This window comes from Stegodyphus dumicola, chromosome 3, assembly GCF_044657685.1.
Source record: "Stegodyphus dumicola isolate Sdum_Otavi_A_Nest chromosome 3, ASM4465768v1".
NCBI lineage: Eukaryota > Metazoa > Arthropoda > Arachnida > Araneae > Eresidae > Stegodyphus > Stegodyphus dumicola.
In genome coordinates this window covers 69,550,753-69,570,242 of record NC_140770.1, presented here as the reverse complement: position 1 = coordinate 69,570,242, position 19,490 = coordinate 69,550,753, and the positions used below count along the sequence as shown (strand labels likewise).

The following is a 19,490-nucleotide window of genomic DNA, read 5'->3' as shown; positions in this document are numbered from 1 at the left end:
ACATTGGATGGGACTGCATGCTCACTCTCAACATGGTCTACAGTAGATGCTATGTCACACAACAATGTTGTTGCATTTATTTATTTATTTTTACAAACTTAGCTTTCACTTTACAGTTCTTTCTTGGTGTGTTGATTTAAAATATTTGTAATTTTCCTGCTCATACTGAAATATTGCCACTTGCTTCAGGGAGACACAATAGCATTTTAAAAATTCAATGCTTAAAAATGCCAAGAAAGTAAATGATCATCTGAAAACTCAGTTATGAGAATTATGGGTACTAATATTGCCAGTCATGTTTCTGTAGTGACTTACATGCATAACTAAAATGTTTCTGTTCTTGCAAACTCTTCGCATCCCTTAGATCAGCAGTTCTCAACCTTTTGACCATCCATCTAACCATCTAAATAAAAACAGAAAACCTTTAGCACCACCATTACAAAGTACTACTACCACCACCACTCTTGAACAAAGCTCAGATCACATAAATTTATGAGTGTTAGAGTAAAAACTCTATTAGGATGTTGGGGTTTTAATTTTTGAATTTAATAGTTAAGAATACTTTGCTTCTTTGCGTACCAACTATTTTTCTGTTATGTACCACCGGTTGAGAACCCCTGCCTTAAATAAAACATACACAAATATATAGATTTATTGTGGCTGTCAGGGGATAACATTGTCGAATCAGTCATTGCATGGTAGATTCCATCTACCAGTACTCCAATTTAGAGATGATTTATTTGTATTTATCTGTCTTCCCAATTAATCATAATTATACCAATGATTTTAATGGTATGTTTGATGTTTAAAAATACTCCGTTTTTGTAAAAGAAACTGCACTTTTAGCTAGTTTAAATATAAGTAAACACCTTTGCTATTAATACATGCTATATAAAATTCAATGTATGACCTAAATATCTATAAGTTTGGGACTCATTAACAGGAATTCCAACATTTAAAAATTTTTACTTCCATTAGATTTATAAAATGTGTAGAGGTATGCATACTCAAGCCTCAACCCCACAAAAAAAGGTACTGAATGTTAACAAATACTCATTGAAAATAAGATTTGAGGATTTTATTGAATTCAATTAAGAAAGATTTCTGAACACTTGCCAAACTAAAGGTGAAAGCCAAACAGTTATTTTAAATACAGAATTAATTTTACCAGATTTTTTTATTGTTGTTCTTAAATTTAATTTATTATAATTTGTCATAAATCATAAAAATATGAAGAATCCATAACAAGGCCTTCAATATGATCTGTATTATCTACAGCCCTCCTTGAAAAATGATTGACCGTAACATATTTATCATTTTATGAATGAAGTATGGAACCTTCAAAATACTAAAATTATTTCTACTTCAAGGTGTTTTTAGTTGAATTTCTTATTAATTTTATTTTGTGTTATTCATTATTTTATTGCGTTTTCATTTTTTATGCTTTTTCATTTTTCATTAATTTTTATAATTTTTTTTGTTTCAGTTCCAAGTCTAGATGCTCAGGTACGTAAAGTACACTTGAAGTTAGCTTCTCATGGTATTAAATTTTAATGTAATTTTTACTTAATTAACAAATTTTTAGCTGAGCATTAAAGGCTGTAACAAATTATATTATTATACTTCACAGACACGTGCGAAAGGAAAAGGATCTGCTAGTAGTAGAAATAAAGAAAATATGGAAAAGGGCTTGCAGCATGAAGGCAAAACATCTAATGGTAAAGGTATAAAAAATATGCATTTTATTAAAAAATAACTGAAATTGTGTCATTCCAATGATGGATCATCTGACTTCAGCTCGTATAGGGTGACACATCTTTAACATAATTTAAATAATAAATGACACTTTTTTCTTCCAATATCATTCATTTTTTGCTCATTCTTAGCATTAAACACAATTTATGGAAATATATTTGCATTATGTTTTAAAAATACTATTTGGCAGTTGACAGCAATTTATAACTTTGCGCTTGTTCTGTGCTCTCTTGGGAATTATGTGTTACTTTTGTTATGGTTTTAGATCAGAATTATTGAATTGCTCATCAGATATTGGTTTTAAGCTACTTTATCATTTGTGGCTTGTTTGCTTGCACGTTTCCTTTTAAGTACTCCCGAGAAAAAAAAGAAAAAAAAGATTGTGGCCATTAAATCTGACAGTTGCAATGACCAGTTAAAATTTGAAAATAGAGAAATTATATGCAGCAACCACAAATTTTCCTAAGAGTGTCATTATTCACAGCTGAAAATGTTGAACCGTTGGCAAATTGCAAGAACACCAAGTGCAATCTGAACATAAAAAAGTTGCAGTATTCTCATTACCTTAAAATAATGGGATTGATTTCCAAAGCAAAATTGAGCCATTTTTGTTCTTTATTTGGGGATGAAACTTTGCTGTCATAAAATCTCCAGGTATTGGTTTATAGCCCCCCCAAAAGTTATTTACTATTGAAATCATTATACTAATTGTTTACCATCCTATAGTAACATTTCATATAGTTTCAAAGTATTTTTGCATAAAACTCTAAATTTTGGCACATCAGTGTTCTTTAAAATAATTTCTGGTTCTTTCTGATTATCCATGGCCTCCTGAAACATATTTACGAGACAACATAATACGTTGAAAAAATAGGCGACTCACGATGTTGCAAAAATGTATTTGTGTAACACCTAAGAATACATGCGTGCACAGCAGACAAGTGAATAGTTCCACCCTCAGATTTGAATGTCATTTTTATGATTAGTGTTTCTTTGTGAATTTATTCCCTTTTTTTGGGGGGGGGTACCACCTTAGAATGTGCATGTGTTTGTATTGAGTACATTTTATGCTTGGAGAAGCCCAGAAGATAATCCCAATGAGATCTTAACATTAAAAAAAAAAAAAAAAAAAAAAAAAAAAAAACCTGAGGGATACCAAGCTAAAGGAAGATCACTTAGATTACATTGAAAAAGACTTAAAAATTGGAGAGGAGTCGCTGCAGATAAAAGACATAATTGAAGCTGCCAAGGCCTGTAAGTGGCTGTTGTGCTTTTGAAGAAGAACCTGTTTCTTTTCTTGTAAGGAATCGTAATGGGACTGTGGAGTTTGCTGGCTGATGAAACTTTCTCTTTGTTCACAAATGAGGTGTTTTATCTAACAGTAGAGAATGCAAAAATTCATTTCATGAAGTTGTATTTCTTAAATGGTTGAATAGTATGGAATTGAAGTTTATACACAGTGTCAAATTTGGGCAATTCCTAGACGTTTTTTTAAGTGAAAACTGCATACATAGGGATAACAACAACCTATGTAATGCCAAATTTGTGCTATTTTTTGATATTAATTCTAAATAAAAATGTATTGCTAAGTACATTGCAAAAAAGAAATTCCTTAAAATTTTTTTGAAAAAAGTAAGCATTTTATTATACACTTTTCGTGTTTTTAAAAAATTTTATCGATTCATTGCTCTTTTATGGAACTCTTAGTGTAGTGGCATTTTTAAAATGGCTGTTGCCTTTCATGTATTAGCTAGGTGGAAAATTAGTCACTAAGTTGGAGACTTTTCAGAGAGGTGTTCAGGTAATCAGGAAATTATTCAAAAATCATCAGAAAAAATAGCTAATTTCTTTTAAGTGTTAAATATTTAAATCCCATCTTCAAACATAGAAATGGTTCATAAACTTGTAAATTTATTGCATTTTGAATACCAATTATCTTAAAAGAAAAGAAAATGAAGTACTAGTTGGGCTTCAAATGTGCTAACAAGTAAGAACTGTTGATAATAAAATTTAGTATTAATGCTATTGCCAGGTGAAGAATTTTCAGTTAACATTTTTATCTTTTGGGAGCTCAGCATTTGTCAAATAGGTAAGGTGATTGAGTACTGGTAATTTTACAAGCCTGAATGGGTTGATTTCCTGAAATTTTTCTGTACTGGCTGTATGAACATTTTCATGGTTTTGCTCATGTGTAAAGTGTATCCGAACCATTTCCCTTAGAAAGTCCTCCACAAAGGCATCCCTTTCTTAGGCAGATAGTCCTCAAGTGCTCTGCCATTAATGAACCGATAAATGAAACCTGAATTTTTTTTTTGGATCCCTCTGTGTGTAATGGAAGCAAAGCGGCATCTGTTGAGATGCCCATAACAGAGGTATTCCATATGAGACTGACAATTTTTTAAGTGCTTTGCCATGACAAGTTACCTACTTGTGTCCTAAAATTTTTGCTTTATGCCATTTGTTATTGAAGGAAAAAAGCTTTTTTTTTTCACTTTAAGTCTTGCTTGAGCTGTCATCTTTGAATAACTAGCTTTTCTCCTTCTTTGCACTTTTACAGTTTTTTGGCAAATATAATTACTCTAATAATTATAAACTACCAAATCATAACTGTAATATACTGCCAGGTGACTTTACTGTACATCTGACAGCTAACTAAAATTTTAAAATAAAACATCTTTATTGATATATCAATTGGATGGTTACCCAGACAGAAGGATTAACAGAAACTGACTTCTGGGTAAACAGCACATATGCTCAAAGTGAAGTAGATGCAGAGTGCAAAATTAACAACTCAACCTTAGTTCATTCATAGTTAAGCACTCACAATGTAATCACAGCTAGCTGAAACTGGTGCTGAAAAGCTAAATTAGAACAAAGCAGAGTGACAATCAGTCTATGATGCCAAACATTCTGTAAAAAGCTAACAATTCAAAGCTCATGTATACGTTAAACTTATTTGCATTCTGGTGGAAGTAGAAGGTATATTAAAGCCAAAATAATATAATAACTGGATTAATTAAAATCTTACTAGTAATTTTCAGCATTCCTCCTTTCGACATCATAACGTAACTCTCACATTATCGAAACCAGGTAGATGTGTGATTTTTCATACTGGGATCTAGCCCATTACATCAATAATTTGGGGGGGGGAACAGTGGCAGGTATTTAAAAAAAATGCTATTATCTGGAAAGCAAAAAGATGGAATTAACTGTATTACTTATTATTAAAATTGCGATTTTGTATTAAGTGCACAGCAAACCTGAGATTGTATAAAATGTAAAACATTCTTGTATATGTATTTGGAATTTGATCTCTAGAGAATCATATTCCATTGGGAGTGCAGATTATCGCAATGCATAACTACTATTTGTATTAGGATCCAAAGACTGTTACAGGAATTTGCAGGCGAACCACATGGAAAAAGATATGAGATCTGAACAGCCCTTTTTATTATCATGGAGACTATGATGATTGATAATTTTCCATATTTTTATTAGGAATTATAGAGTCATGCCAGATACTTTAGGTCACTAAATTGGGTGAGTTGTGCAACACCAAGTAAATTATTTGCTTACATAGTGTGATGATGTCTGCAATGCCACAAATTATCCACAGCGGAATCATGGCCTTTGCTTCTCATTATGCTACAGCTGGTGCTTACTGTGGTACATTCAGCAATGCACATGGGTGCATTTGCACTGTGATGTCATACATTCAGCAATGCACATGGGTGCATTTGCACTGTGATGTTGTACATTCAGCAATGCACATGGGTGCATTTGCACTGTGATGTCATCTATTCTGACAAATCCTTCTTCTGCTTACAGCATCATGATGATTTTATCCATGTGCTGAGTCATATAGGATAGTGAATGTGGAAGCATGCATTTTTTTATTGTCATACTAGCCCAGTTCCTGGATTGATTTGGGATATCATAGGTATCCATCCTATTCATTTCTAGCCCACCTATTTGGTACTTGGACCAGCCACCATTACCTTACTGAAATTTTAACTCCTGTGGCTGTGCCATAGTATTGGGGCTTCTATTGCCCCATTTTTCAATCTGGAAAATGCAAGAACCATGTATTGTCCACGCAGTCCTACATTTCAATACACAGGTACAGTTGAAGAAGGTTAGAGGTGATGTGTTGTGCATTAACACAGCTAAGGTGAATTGAGTTCACTATGCTGTATTTAGCATAGTTTCAGCAAAGAATCTATGACAAAACAAACGTGAAATCTTTATTTAACAAGTAGTAACAAGTTTTGGTTAACTTAAGTAGAACAAAAATCTTCACCAACATTTAAAATTGAAATGTGCAAAAAGAAACTTAAGTAGACCCATTCATTCATCAGTCACAAGTATATATTCAGGCTTACATGTCGGGTGATAATTGCAGGAGCTGAATAGCTGAAAGAAAATAAAAATGAAGGTCTGAGATTCTGGCTCAGGTACAAGGCACATATTGAATCCTCTCTCATATGCTCTTTGTAGCTTCGTGCACATTTGATTCCTATTTCCTAGTTTCATTATGCAAAGGAGGCACTAATTTACTCCAACATTACCTCTGCTTTGCTAATGAATCTCATACCAACTGTAATTGATTCTGTAAAATATAAGTTTAGATTTAAGAATTGTTAAATCATATCTGCAACCATTTGCTCTCTTGAAAGATAAACAGTTTTACAATGCTTTTGTTATGAAAGTCTCATATATGTTGAAATTTTGTGTCAATGTGCTTTGTATGTGAACTGCACTTTTCAGATTCTACAAGTTTGATTGTTGATTGATTATCTTCAAAAACTTTTATTGGTAGAGTTTGGGGTAGATTTAAAAATCTTCTGTTAGTTTTAACAGCCACACTAATTCCTGTGTAGCTTGCGAAAGTGTAGCATATTCAGCTTCTGTTGAGGATAAAGAGAACATGTTAATAGCAAAATACAACTGTTGCCTAATAAAATTATGCTTCCTGATGTGAATTTTCTATCTTCTATATTTTGTCTCCAGTCAGCATCTGAATAAACTGTCAGATAAGGTTCTTCACTGAATGAAATATGTAGAGAGGGATGTTTTGTTGTATTAAAGTATCTAATGATTCTTTTTACACCATTTCAGTCCTTTTAACATGGGTTATTTCATCTTCTGCTAAGTATGCAAGTTGTATCTTATGATAGATGATATATACAAAGGATTTCCAATAGCTTGATGTAATTTATCATTTCAGGGTAGAAGATTTTCTTCCTTATTTAGATTATAATAATTTTTCTCTTTCATTTCATATTGGTAACTTTTGCTTCTTCAAGTTGAAACTGCTTGACAAGTGGGTTTATCGTATCGTTTTCTGTGATAAGAGATAACTTCCATCTTTCTTTTGATTAATTTTCATGCCTAAGAAATATTTAGCTGCACCAAAATGTGCTATTTGATAGCATTTCTTTAAATCATTAATTACTTGAAGAATAGTCCTTCTTCTTTAGAACTTAATATCATTGATATAAACAATCACATTAATTCTTTTATCATGATTCTCTTTTTGTGAAAATATACGGATCCACTTTGCTTTGATAGAACCCAGTATTCTTCTGTGTATTTTCAATTTTTGGATTCCAGCAGCTAGCTGCTTGTTTGAGATGGTAAATTAACTTCTTTAATTAAACTTTATTTCTCTCTTCCAAAACTACAAATTCGTCTGGTTGTTCCACGTATAGTCATATAGAAATGCTGTTTTAATATATAATTAAACATTTGCACTATTATATGCTGCCTTGCTAAAAAAAAAACTGTGACTGTAGTGTGTTTTATCACTGATGGAAATGATGCATCATAATCATTGCCATATTTTTGAGTAATCTTTTGTCTTTTAATGTTGCTTTGTATTTTATTTTCTTACAAGTTTCATCATATTTGATTTTAAACACCCATCTGATGTCTACTGCTTGTTTACCTGGCTGTAAATCTGTAAGTTGATGAGTTTTATTCTCTTTTAGAGAGCTTATTTCCTCTTCTAATATTATTATCCAACTTCTTATTGGGTTTTGGTAAGCCTGAAATTTCTTCAAAGCTTTCTGAATCTGTGTTAGAGATCATGCAGATCCTTCATCTTCTGCTTTATAGGAGAATAATCTGTCCAGTGGGACACAGTTGTTCTACTAGAAACTCTTCTTTCTACCTTTTCCTCTTTACATATAATTCTTTCTTCAGATCCCTTTGAATCACGAAGAGATGTTTTTTCATCATTTTGTAAGATATCTAAATAAATTCATTCTGAATTTTCAGTATTATTTTGTACATGTTTGTCAGATGTAAGCATGCTAGCTTGTTTTCAAAAAATTTAACAATTCCACCTACATAAATACTGCATCTTTTACTTTCTAAATCATATTCTATGAATATTCCTTCGTGTGCTTTGTTTTAAAATTTTCACCTCTTTTGTTTGTTCACAAAAGGTCTGCTTTACAGTCAAATACTTGTAAGTGACTTGAATTTAGTTTAGTTTCCTTTCATTCTGTAATTCATACTGTGTTTTATCCATGGCTTTAGTTGGTAATCTGTTTTAAAGATATGTGACAGTAGTTGCTGTTTCAGTCCAGAAACTTTTCGGTAACTGCTACAAAGTTCTGTGCTGGACGATAAGGAACTAAAGTTTGGTGAGAAGTACCAAGTTCTATTAGTAATTTTTAGAAATTTTATTACAGTATTCTCTATTTTCAGATCTGAGAACCTTTATTTTCTTTCTTAATTTATTTGTTGTCGGTGTGATACTTTATCCTTTGAAGCAATAAAATAAATTTGAGTATAATGCGAATAGTCATCATTGAAAGTTAGAAATACCTTTTCCCTTTTAAGTTTTAACTTCAGTTGGCCCACATGTCTGTGGGCACTAAATCTATTGAATTCATACCTTTAAACCCGTTTTTGGATAAGGTTCTTCTGTTAGTGTTGCTTTTTAACAAGTTGAACATTCAGCACTACAAAGTTGCCACCCTACCTAAAAAATCTAGAAAACTGGAAAAAATCGGAGAATTTGACAAAAATTTACCAAAATGTCAGGAAATTTCATATGGCGATCCCATAAAAAATGAATTTTGAGGGAAACTTTGCAAGCAATAACTTTCCTGGCGAATTATGTATCACGTGAGCATCATATCGGCAGCTGGCCTAGAGCCAATTTTTCTCATTTTTGCAACTCCAATCAAATTGTCTTTTAGACAGGCAAAACAAGTTCCCAGCAACTTTGGTTTCCAGTAACTTCGAGAATCAAGAGATGCTCATATGCAGTGCATGTTGAACTAAAGAAAATATTTTCCCATTCGCGTATGAAACAAAATCGGTTTAATCCTATCATACAGTACACACAGGATTTGGCGACATCATGATGAGCAGTAAACAGGTCATTTTGGTGTTGGCAACAGTTTTCAAAATTGTGCCACAGAATCTTTTAACCCTTTTCCTTTCCTTTTTAATAAATGCCTTATTTATTATTTTGTAGTAAAATAAAAAAAATAGTAATCAGTCATCTAGGCTAACGGTTTAATATAACTATATTCGCCAAAATATCGTTGATTATTGTAATTCAGTTTTTAAGTAATTAACTTTATTATTCATACCATTTGATGTGGCTTCCTCCCTCTAAATTTATTTATTATTAGTTAACAGCACTTTCAAATTTCAAGCAATTTTTCTCTGGCATACTGCTAGAATTAATCCTGAAATTAATTCTAGCAGTATGATGACATACTATCACAAAATGCAATGCACATATTTTTTAAATAAATATAAAATACCTGAATTTATTTAAAAATATCATTAAATAGATTTCTTTCTTTCATTTAGCTGCAAAATATCTGCAAAAAAGATTTTTTAAATTCAGATTGGGCAGATTCTATTCTCAACCTTCAATGGAGAAAACAACTCCTGTTATAGTTACAATAGTAATGCTTTAGGGAATGTAAGAAAAATAAATAATATGTAAAAGATTAAGTTAGCAGCATAAATTAATTTTCTTACACTTAGTGCAGATCCTTCATCTTCTGCTTTATAGGATAATCTATCCCGTTCAGCATACATTATCTAAATTTTGATGCTTTTAAATTTCTTCTAATGATAATAAATTAACTTTCAAACTCAAATGTTGACAAATATAATTTCTAGTTAACATATCAGCTTCAACATTAATAGAATCTTTTTTGTATTTTATATCAAAATCATACATAGGTAATTATAAAGACCATCTAAATAACCTACTTGTAGGATGTTTAATGTTCTTAAGCCAAACTAAATCTGCATGATCAGTATGCACAGTAAAATGATTGCCATATAAATAATAATAAAATTTTTCTGTAGCCTCAATAATGGCTAAACAATCTAATTCAGTAATTGCATAGTTTTGCTAATGAAACCTTAGTTTTCTAGAATGAAAAGCAATTGGATGTAAATTGTCATCTGGGTGTTCCTGTTTCAAAACTGCAGCAACAGCTTCTTTAATTGTTGCAAAATTGTTGCAAAAATTCAAAAATATAAATTCGGGGACATTTAAACAATAATACAAAAATATTAATCGTATTAGGAACCTTCCGTAAGAAAAATCTTAAAAATTCTTTACTTAATTTTAATCAAATTCAGTATTTTTTAACTCAGATATATGAAACTACATTATTATGAATAAATAGTAAAATTTTTAAATTATTAACTTTCATCTTAAATGATTTAAATAAAGTATTACTATCAATAAATCATAAAACTTATGTAAAGTTATTTTAAAACTTAATTTGCTTGATGAAAAACCATTGGCTTTGTAACTTAATAGAATTTCAACATAACTTCTGATGATATTCCATTCTTTGAATGAGAAGAGCACTGAAAATGCAAACGAGCACAAAACACTAATTTATACTTCACATTTCACTGATAAGGGTTGTTGACCTTCAAAGTACTTTGGATGTACAAGTTTGAATAATCACAACTAATTTCAAAATGTTTAAAACATAATTAATTTTCATTATTTTAACTTATATTTTAACATCATAAATTTTATTAATAGTATTACTAAAATTATGATTTTTACTGTTATAGATTTCTAACTTTCTTATTTTACAGAAAACTAGAAGACCCCCACAACTTTCTGTAATACAATTATTTTCATCTGTTAGGTAAATCTTCGTAAAACTGACTGATGCATATCACCACTGGTTAAGAGCTGCTTATTCAGTTGCTTGTAAAGGCCTTCATTCCTTGTTTAAAGGCAACTGTCTTTTTAAAACTGCACTATACATTTTATTTATTAAAAAAAAATCAACTGTACCCCATTTATATAAAAAAAATAATGACATGAAAAAATTATAATGTGGAAGTCTTCTAAGTTTACACACACACATATATATATATATATATATTTGTAAGTCTTATGTAATTGGCAAAAATTGGCAAATTTTTGTGTTTTCAAGTGGTACCATAATTAACTTACGTCTCAGAACAGCCAATGCACACTATGCGGATAGACTGGAATTCTCTTAAAACATACCTGGAAAAGTCAGGGAATTTCGTTCTATTTAAGTGGCAACCCTGACAATATGATTACATTTGCTGAATTTAATGCTGTCTGCCAGATCATTTTTCTCTAGTGTTTTTTTTCACATCTAACATGAATGTAACATAACTATTCATGTAATTTTAGTAGAGAATTATTGTTAGAACATAAAATATCATGCGCTTTTATGGTAAGCTTGTAGGGGTTTTATTTTACTTTTCTAATAGTTATTTTTATTTCATTTTCTAATAGTTATTTTTATTTCAAGATAGCCTTTCCTTATATGTTCTATTTTCCTACCTATGCTTTCCTGCCAGAATGAGTTTTCTGTTTTGTGCTTTATGCAAAAGAGAAAAAACTACTATTTAAGCTGAGGTCTGAGGTTTAGGATACGCTCTTGTATTTTGCCTTTCGGCCATGTTGTTGTAGGAGTTAAAAGATTACTAGTTTATGGCAGTGCTTATTACGTGCTTGTTAGTCTACACCGGTGATTTTTAGATAAGAGCTAACTACATGGTAAACAATGCAGTGTAAGCTGTTTATTCTGCTTAACTTTAATTTAATTTCGCTAGTCAAATAATAGGGTATTTTAACCCTTCTTTGGAGTTGTTTGCACATACAAGAACTTAGCGAATAGTTGCCACACAGTTCTACTAGATTCTAGCAGATAAAGAACTTTATTTTAGTTAGAACATTACAAGCTTATCACTATCAAATGTAACAATACAATATTTATTTGTACCTGATTGATTAGAAAGCAAGTTATTATCTAAATATCTGGTACATGTAGTATATTTTCTAACTATATTTGGATAATCTTACCATTTAAATTTTGAATACTGAAATAGCCTCACAAAATCCATAAAAATTTAATTCAGCACCATTTACTACAGTTACTATTTGCTAATTTGAATCATTTAATTGAGGTAAAAAAGCTCATGTAACTTCTCATGCGAGTGGAGACTCCTGTGTTGATAGCCCATTCTTTTGGTTTTGACTATTGTTCATTGTTCTTTTTTAGAATTGGATTGAACTGGACTTTCAAATTCTCGGTTTTGATACTTTTTTTAAGACATTGTTTTATTTTTATGTTTTCTACATTTTGCATGTTTGCCATTTGACATCATAACTTATATGATTTTGAGAATATTTTCTTGCTGTGCTGTTATTTATACAGTCAAAAGTCGTTAATCCGGACTCGTCGGGACTTCGGCGATTCCGGAATATCGATTTTTCCGGATTATAGATCATCAGTTTAAATCTGGTAAGATGGCATACAGAAATTACAAAATTAAAAATATGAAACCGTAATTTATGAAATAAAGAACAATTATGATCTAAAGGGTATCAAAATTTACAAAAAGAAAAAGCTTAATATTTATTTGTTTACTTTATTAAACATTTCCTTCAATGTAAGTTCCTTCGTTTCATGTGATAATACTTTCTCTTTAATTCTATTAAACAGACATAATTTCTTGTTTAGTTACAAAGTTCCGCTGTTCAAGTCCTATAATTGCTGTGTTGAGAATACCGACTAATTTGTCAATCGAAATGTTTTCGTTTTCACTAACCTCTGGGTCACTTTCTTCACTATCGGAAGCGAATTATAATGACGAGGAACTTGATTTAAATCATATCAAAGACAGAATGAAATACTACACTTAGTATGGAATTATAAACAAAATAAAATAAAAACATCTGCCCTGAAGATAAGGATAGTGCTGACAGATCAACTTCCAATCCGCCCCGTGAAATTGATAAACAGATTTCGGATCTCAAAACATACTTTCGCTTTGTAGATACAAATTACATATTAGTAAATATATATCGGAAATTCTAGTTGACATAATCTTTCTAATCTATCATAATCTAATAATGACGTTTCTGCCCCCTCTCTGCCGCAGAGCAGCGTGAAATTGATAAACAGATTTCGGATTTCAAAACATACTTTCGCTTTGTAGTAAATATATATCGGAAATTCTATTTGACATAATCGAAAGTTCAAGCTTACTTTTATAAAATTGCTCTAACAGTCTGCAAAAAATAATAAGCCGGATCCAATTCGAAGATTAAGGAACAACGCAATCGGCAACATTAACTGAATTAGATAACTTTAGCTTAGCGTATAACTCCGTTACAATTTAAACGCGCATGCTGACAAACATATTCGCAGCCGTAAGAGTCTTACGCGCTCTCGTAAACGCCTGTGCGCATGCGTGAACGCGACGCATGCGCAGAAAGTTTGTAGCTTTGAGGTCCGGATTATGGGTGTCCGAATTAACGACTTTTGACTGTATCTGTTTTCAGGGAAGTTCTTGTATTATGTTTTAAATGAACATAGTCGCTTCTTACGTGGTTATATGTAATTCATCAATTACAATATCATGTAACATTATACTTTTGATTTATCTTTGCTTTTATCTTTTAAGGCAACCAAATCATATTTTTGAACTTTGAATTTAGTTTTCACACATCTGCAGTACTCATCTATTAATTTGTTTTTTACAAATTCTAGTGACAATTCAGTTTCTGATTTACTGTCTATTGCAGTTATTAACGAGTTACATGAGTTTATTAAAGAACACTGTAAAATTGCTATTATTTTCCTTAATTTCTTCACCTATACTTCTCAGCTTTTCAGCCAGTTTTAACACTCCCATGATGTATTCTTGCATTTTAGAACTTTTATTATATGTAATAAAATGTAATTTTCTAAGAAGAAACATTTTATTTGCTGGATTTGCACATTCGAGAACAGTTTTTGACTTCTGTCGTACTTCTTTAGTAGATTTACTGTGTAAAACTTGAATAATTTTAAAATCCAAGGTACAAGGATTCAAAAGTTCCCGGACTGAGTCTATAACATAAATTTTTTTTTTGCAGTAGTGTGACTACGAGAATGTTTTTGTGTTACTACGTTCTCTCCTTTTCTAAAAGTGGTTTGTCCCAAATCATGTGGTCGAAAGCTTGCGCTGACAGTGTTTTTTTTTTTGTAGGCAGTTGCATTTAGTAACCGGCAGTATAAAGAAATGGCGTCATTGAGCAGAGAATTAATATCATATTTTGTGTTCACTTGGAAAAAGTGCTATGAAGACTTTCAAAATGTTGAAGCATGTGTACAGAAGTGAAACACTATCGAGAACGCAAGCTTTTGAGTGGCATTGTTGTTTCAGAGAAGGCAGTGAAAGTGCCGAAGACGACAAAAGCTGTGTCCGTCCCGTGACTTTGTGCACCAGTGAATAGATCAAAAAGGTGTATGTAGCAGTATGTGCAAACAGGCAGTAAACAATTTGCCAAATAGCAGAACCAGTTGGGATATCAGAGGCTGCATGTCAGCAGATACTGACTAAGGATATTAACATGCATAGGGTGTGTCCAACACATCGTTTCCTGCATGTTAAATGTAAACCGAACGGGAATTCGAATGGAAATGACGGGAGACTTTATCTCAGCTGTAGACAAATATCCTTCCCTACTTGGCAGAATTGTTACTGGTGACAAGAAAGGGTGTTTTTTGTACAACCTGCAAACCAAGAGAGCATCGGTACCGTGGGAATCACCACAATTTCCACAGAAGCAGAAACTCCTCCAATGTCGCTCTAAAGGAAAGGGTAATGCTAGAGGTATTCTTCGATATCCAGGGCCTTGTGCATCTGGAATTTATCCCTGAAAGACGCACTATGAACAAAGAATTCTACATCAAAATCCTGCGTCATTTGCTTGAGTTGATCCAGAAGAAGAGACCAAAAATGTGGGCTGAGCAGTCATGGGTGTTGTTGCATGACAACACTTCTGCTTACCCATCCCTACTCGTCAATAAATTTCTTGCGAAAACGAAAACAACTGTTTGGCCTCATCCTGCTTACTCACCTGATCTTGCACCCTGCAGTTTTTCCCATTTCCTAATATGGCAAGATGCTTGCAGGGTCGTCAATTTCAATATGGAGTTAAATGTGCATTGCAAGCTGAATTAAAGGACATGGCCAAAAATGGATTCCAGACATGCTTCGATGAATTTTACAGGTGCTGGCAAAAGTGTGTTGTTGCACAAGGGTCTTATTTCAAAGAAGGATGCGTTTCGCAATTTAATTCATAATATTTTTTACATTATAGACACAGTCTGGGAACTTTTGAATCCTACCTCATATTAAAAGTTTAGTTTTTCTCTTGCTTTTTAACCAAGTATCACAATCAGTTTCTGATTTTCTATGAACACTATGGTATCTAAACCTTTTTTTTTATTCAAAAGTGTTCTATTTTAAATTTCTAAACTGAATAATTTTCATCTGTTAACTTTTTTATGGCAATAAGAAAAGGTTTTAATAGTTCATGCTTCTGTAATCCTACAATATAGCATTTCAGTTTTAGAATTTTGATTTTTAGAAACATTTTCAAAAGGCAATTTAGCTTAACTTCTTCAGTCTCATAATCAATGATGTGTTAAGCATTAACCCAGCTAAGACGTTTTGAGTTCGCTATCCTCTATTTAGCAGTTTAACAAGGAATTATAACTAATTCAGAAGTCAAACAGCAAAAATCAGCATTAATTTTCAAAATTTTTGCAGGACTAGTTTCGATGGTTTTACCGAACCACCATCCTCAGCTGCAAAACCACAAATGAACAATATAGGAAATAATGATTAGATAAGATAAGAAAGCCTGGACAAGAATAAGCAAGTGACGCCATCTGTTGGTGAAACCAGAACTAAAACATAATTTCTTTAAAGGCCAAAGGCAAGAAGGACCTCATTCCGGATATGAATTCTTGGGGTATTTATAGGATTCCTTGGCAGTGTGGTTTAATTTACATTGGCCAAACTAAGAGAGCCTTAAAATTTCGCGTCAAGGAACATGAGGCATATGTTCAGAAAAAGGAAACACAGAAGTCTTCTGTTGCTCAACATTGTTGGTCCGAAAATCACACTTTCAATTTTTCTGCTGCCAAAATTATTCAAAAAACATCTTCCATTGGAGAACTGGATTTTCTAGAGGCATTTCACATTCAAAAAAATCTTTCTGTTCTAGTTGACGATCCTAATTCCAATCCATCTTTGCCTTCGGCCTTTAAAGAAATTATGTTTTAGTTCTGGTTTCACCAACAGATGGCGCCACTTGCTTATTCTTGTCCAAGCTTTCTTATCTTATCTAATCATTGTTTCCCATCTTGTTCATTTGCGGTTTTGCAGCTGAGGATGGTGGTGCAGTAAAACCATCGAAACTAGTCCTGCGAAAATTTTGAAAAATTAACGCTGATTTTTGCTGTTTGACTTCTGAATTAGTACTTATTTGGCGTGTTATTGTGTTTTAATTAAGGAATGATAAGTCAAAACATATATGAGATCTTTATTTAACAAGTAAGAGAGTTTTGCAAGGTATCTGCCTACGTTCGGAGCACTTTTTTTTAAAAACATAGAATTTTGATTAAATATATACAGTCAAAAGTCGTTAATCTGGACATCCATAATCCGGAATGATCTATAACTCGGACCTCATAGTTACAAACGTTCTGCGCATGCAAATATGCATGTACGCATGTGCATCATACGTTTACTCATGCGCGTTTAATATATAACGGACGGTATAAGCTAAGCTATAATTATCTAATTATCTATTTCAGTTATTGTTGCAGATTGCGTTGTTCCGTAATCTTTGAATTGGATCCAGCTTATTATTTTTTTGCAGTTAGAGCAATTTTATAAAAGTAAGTTGGAACTTTTGATTATGTCAAATAGAATTTCCGATGCTGGAGCTGTCAAAGGATCAACAAAGAGAAAGCATGTTTCGATGTTCATCAAACAAAAAGTGGAATTGCTGCAAAAAATAGATAAAGGCATATCCTTTGTTTATCTAACCATTCCGAAATCTGTTTATCAATTTCACGCTGCTCTGCGCGGGGGGGTGGGGGGTGGGGGAGTCGCGACACGCAATGAAGTGGAAGTTGATCTGTCAGCCCTATCCTCATCTTCAGGGCAGATGTTTTTATTTTATTCAGCTTATAATTCCTCACTAAATGTAGTGTTTCATCTCGATGTACTCCGATATAATTTAAATTAATTTCCTCGTCATAATAAATATCATGAATACGCATCAAATAGTTTTCTGGTTGCAATTTTCTAATTTTGACTATGCGTAATGTATGCTTTACGCATGCGCACATTGAAAGAAATGTTTAATAAAGTAAACAAATAAATATTAAGCTTTTTTTTTGGTAAATTTTGATACCCTTTAGATCATAATTGCTCTTTATTTCATAAATTACGGTTTCATATTTTTAATTTTATAATTTCTGCTTGCCATCTTACCAGATTTAAACTGATGATTTATAATCTGGAAAAATCGATAATCCAGATTAGCTGAAGTCCCGACGAGTCCGGATTAAAGACTTTTGACTGTATTTTAGTCAAAATATGATGTCAAATCATGAAAATAGGTAAATTTTTAGAAATATTTTCATAAATGTTTTTAAATATATGCAATTTTCTGCAAATTTTTAGGAGAATTTAACACTTATGTTAAATGTTGTATATTTCCCTCCACTGCATATATTTCAATTTTATTTATACTGTATACTACTACAACACTCATCAGTGTTATGAACTAAAATGTTTATGATATTTTTAAATTTTACTAAAATGTAATTACATAAAAAAAAAACAGTTTTTCGTAAAATATTTCTTATCGTTTTATATAGAAATGCTTATGAAACAATCAAATTAATAAATAAAACTTAAATTTTAGCTTAAAACCTAGTAAATATAGAAAACACTATAGTGAAATTTCATAGAGATACCTTTAGAACATTTTGAATAATTACATTTCTTGTATGTAAAAACACTACAAAAATTAGTTTTCCAGAAAACACATTTAAAGATTTCACATTAACAGAAAAACTGTTCTGTTGTTTACACACTTAAAATTCTCCACTTTTGTACATCACACCCTCCATATCTTCATACTTAGTAACTTTGATTTCCTATTTGATCTTAAAAACTGCTATATATGCACCCAGCAACATAGTCTTTATACCTACAGATGTTTCTTTCGGAAAAATTGTCCATAATACATTATTAAAGCTTTCGTTGCAATTTTGAGTCATTCCATGCAAACATTTTGAGAGTAAACCTTTATCACATAGACTCATGTATGTAGGCTTGATAATGTTGAAAACAGATTCTGTAAGACCTGTATTTTTTTCTGAAATTTTCAATCCGTTATGTAGTGCTCTTTGATACCTGCACCAGCTGTCTGCTCCTTCTGGGCACTGTCCATGTATTTCTTTTTTCTTGCTAGACCAACAATGGAAAAATGCAGCAATAACTGCTGACTGCATACTTTTAAATTTCCTATGTTGCTTCGGATAGCAATTCCGTAATAATTCTGTAATTTATCAATAAATTTATCCGTTAATTTGCCCTTTCCACCTAACCCTTTTTTGGTCTTTTTCAATTTTCGCAAACGGTACCAACTCTTTTTTGGACATGACTGATACACTCTAGTTTTTTAACTGAGTCTTTTCCATAAATGTCTTTTACTTCCATATACGCTTTGGAATCTCCATCTCCAAAATACTCAATATACTGCAATTCTCGACTTTTTGTCGATCTTTCAGATATTCGGTATGCTCCGACGACTTCCATATTTCCAGCTGAACCCTCATGATTCGAGCATACATGATCACTTTTTGTGTAATTGCTATTACAAATTCTGCAATACTGAGACATTACTTCCAAGTCTAAAATTTTACCTGTGTCAATAAAAATAACAGATACACAACCATTCAGGGATGTATGGCCACGATGCTGCCAAGTACCATCTATAGAAACACCACAAGTTGTACTTTTCTTTAAATTTCTAATTTCTTTAGCAGCTTCTTTCATGTTCTGATCAGATACATATTTTACAGCTTCTAACAATTTGCTTTCATGCTGCCTAAATGCTGTTTTTGATATGAATGGCAAATTCAAAGTAAACAACTTTTTACCAGATGTGTAATCTTTTCCAATGAGTCTTAATCCAAGCACCAAGAAAGAATTTAAAATATTCTTATTTCCATTTTTGGGAGATGAAGAAAATGCTTTTATAAATCCACATTTGCATTTCAAGCTAAAGTTTGAGCAAAGTCCAAAGCCAGTTTTGAAACACACTGGACAGCAGAGAATAGAAAAGACAGAAGCTAGTTTTACAATATCAAATATTCTATTTCCTT

At 31.9% G+C, this 19,490-nt stretch overlaps 1 protein-coding gene across 3 annotated transcripts in view; it reads left to right on the top strand.

The window, feature by feature from the left end:
• The window catches only part of BCL7-like (chromatin remodeling complex subunit BCL7B-like protein), an 80,930-nt gene that overhangs the window by 23,100 nt on the left and 38,340 nt on the right, over positions 1-19,490 (top strand). For 2 of the 3 annotated variants that reach the window (XM_035362961.2, XM_035362959.2), the window contains exons 3-4: positions 1,487-1,506; positions 1,631-1,724. In XM_035362961.2, coding sequence (XP_035218852.1) covers positions 1,487-1,506; positions 1,631-1,724 — 114 coding nt within the window. The remainder of the gene's footprint in view (positions 1-1,486; positions 1,507-1,630; positions 1,725-19,490) is intronic. The other variant, XM_035362960.2, reaches the window with a different exon arrangement.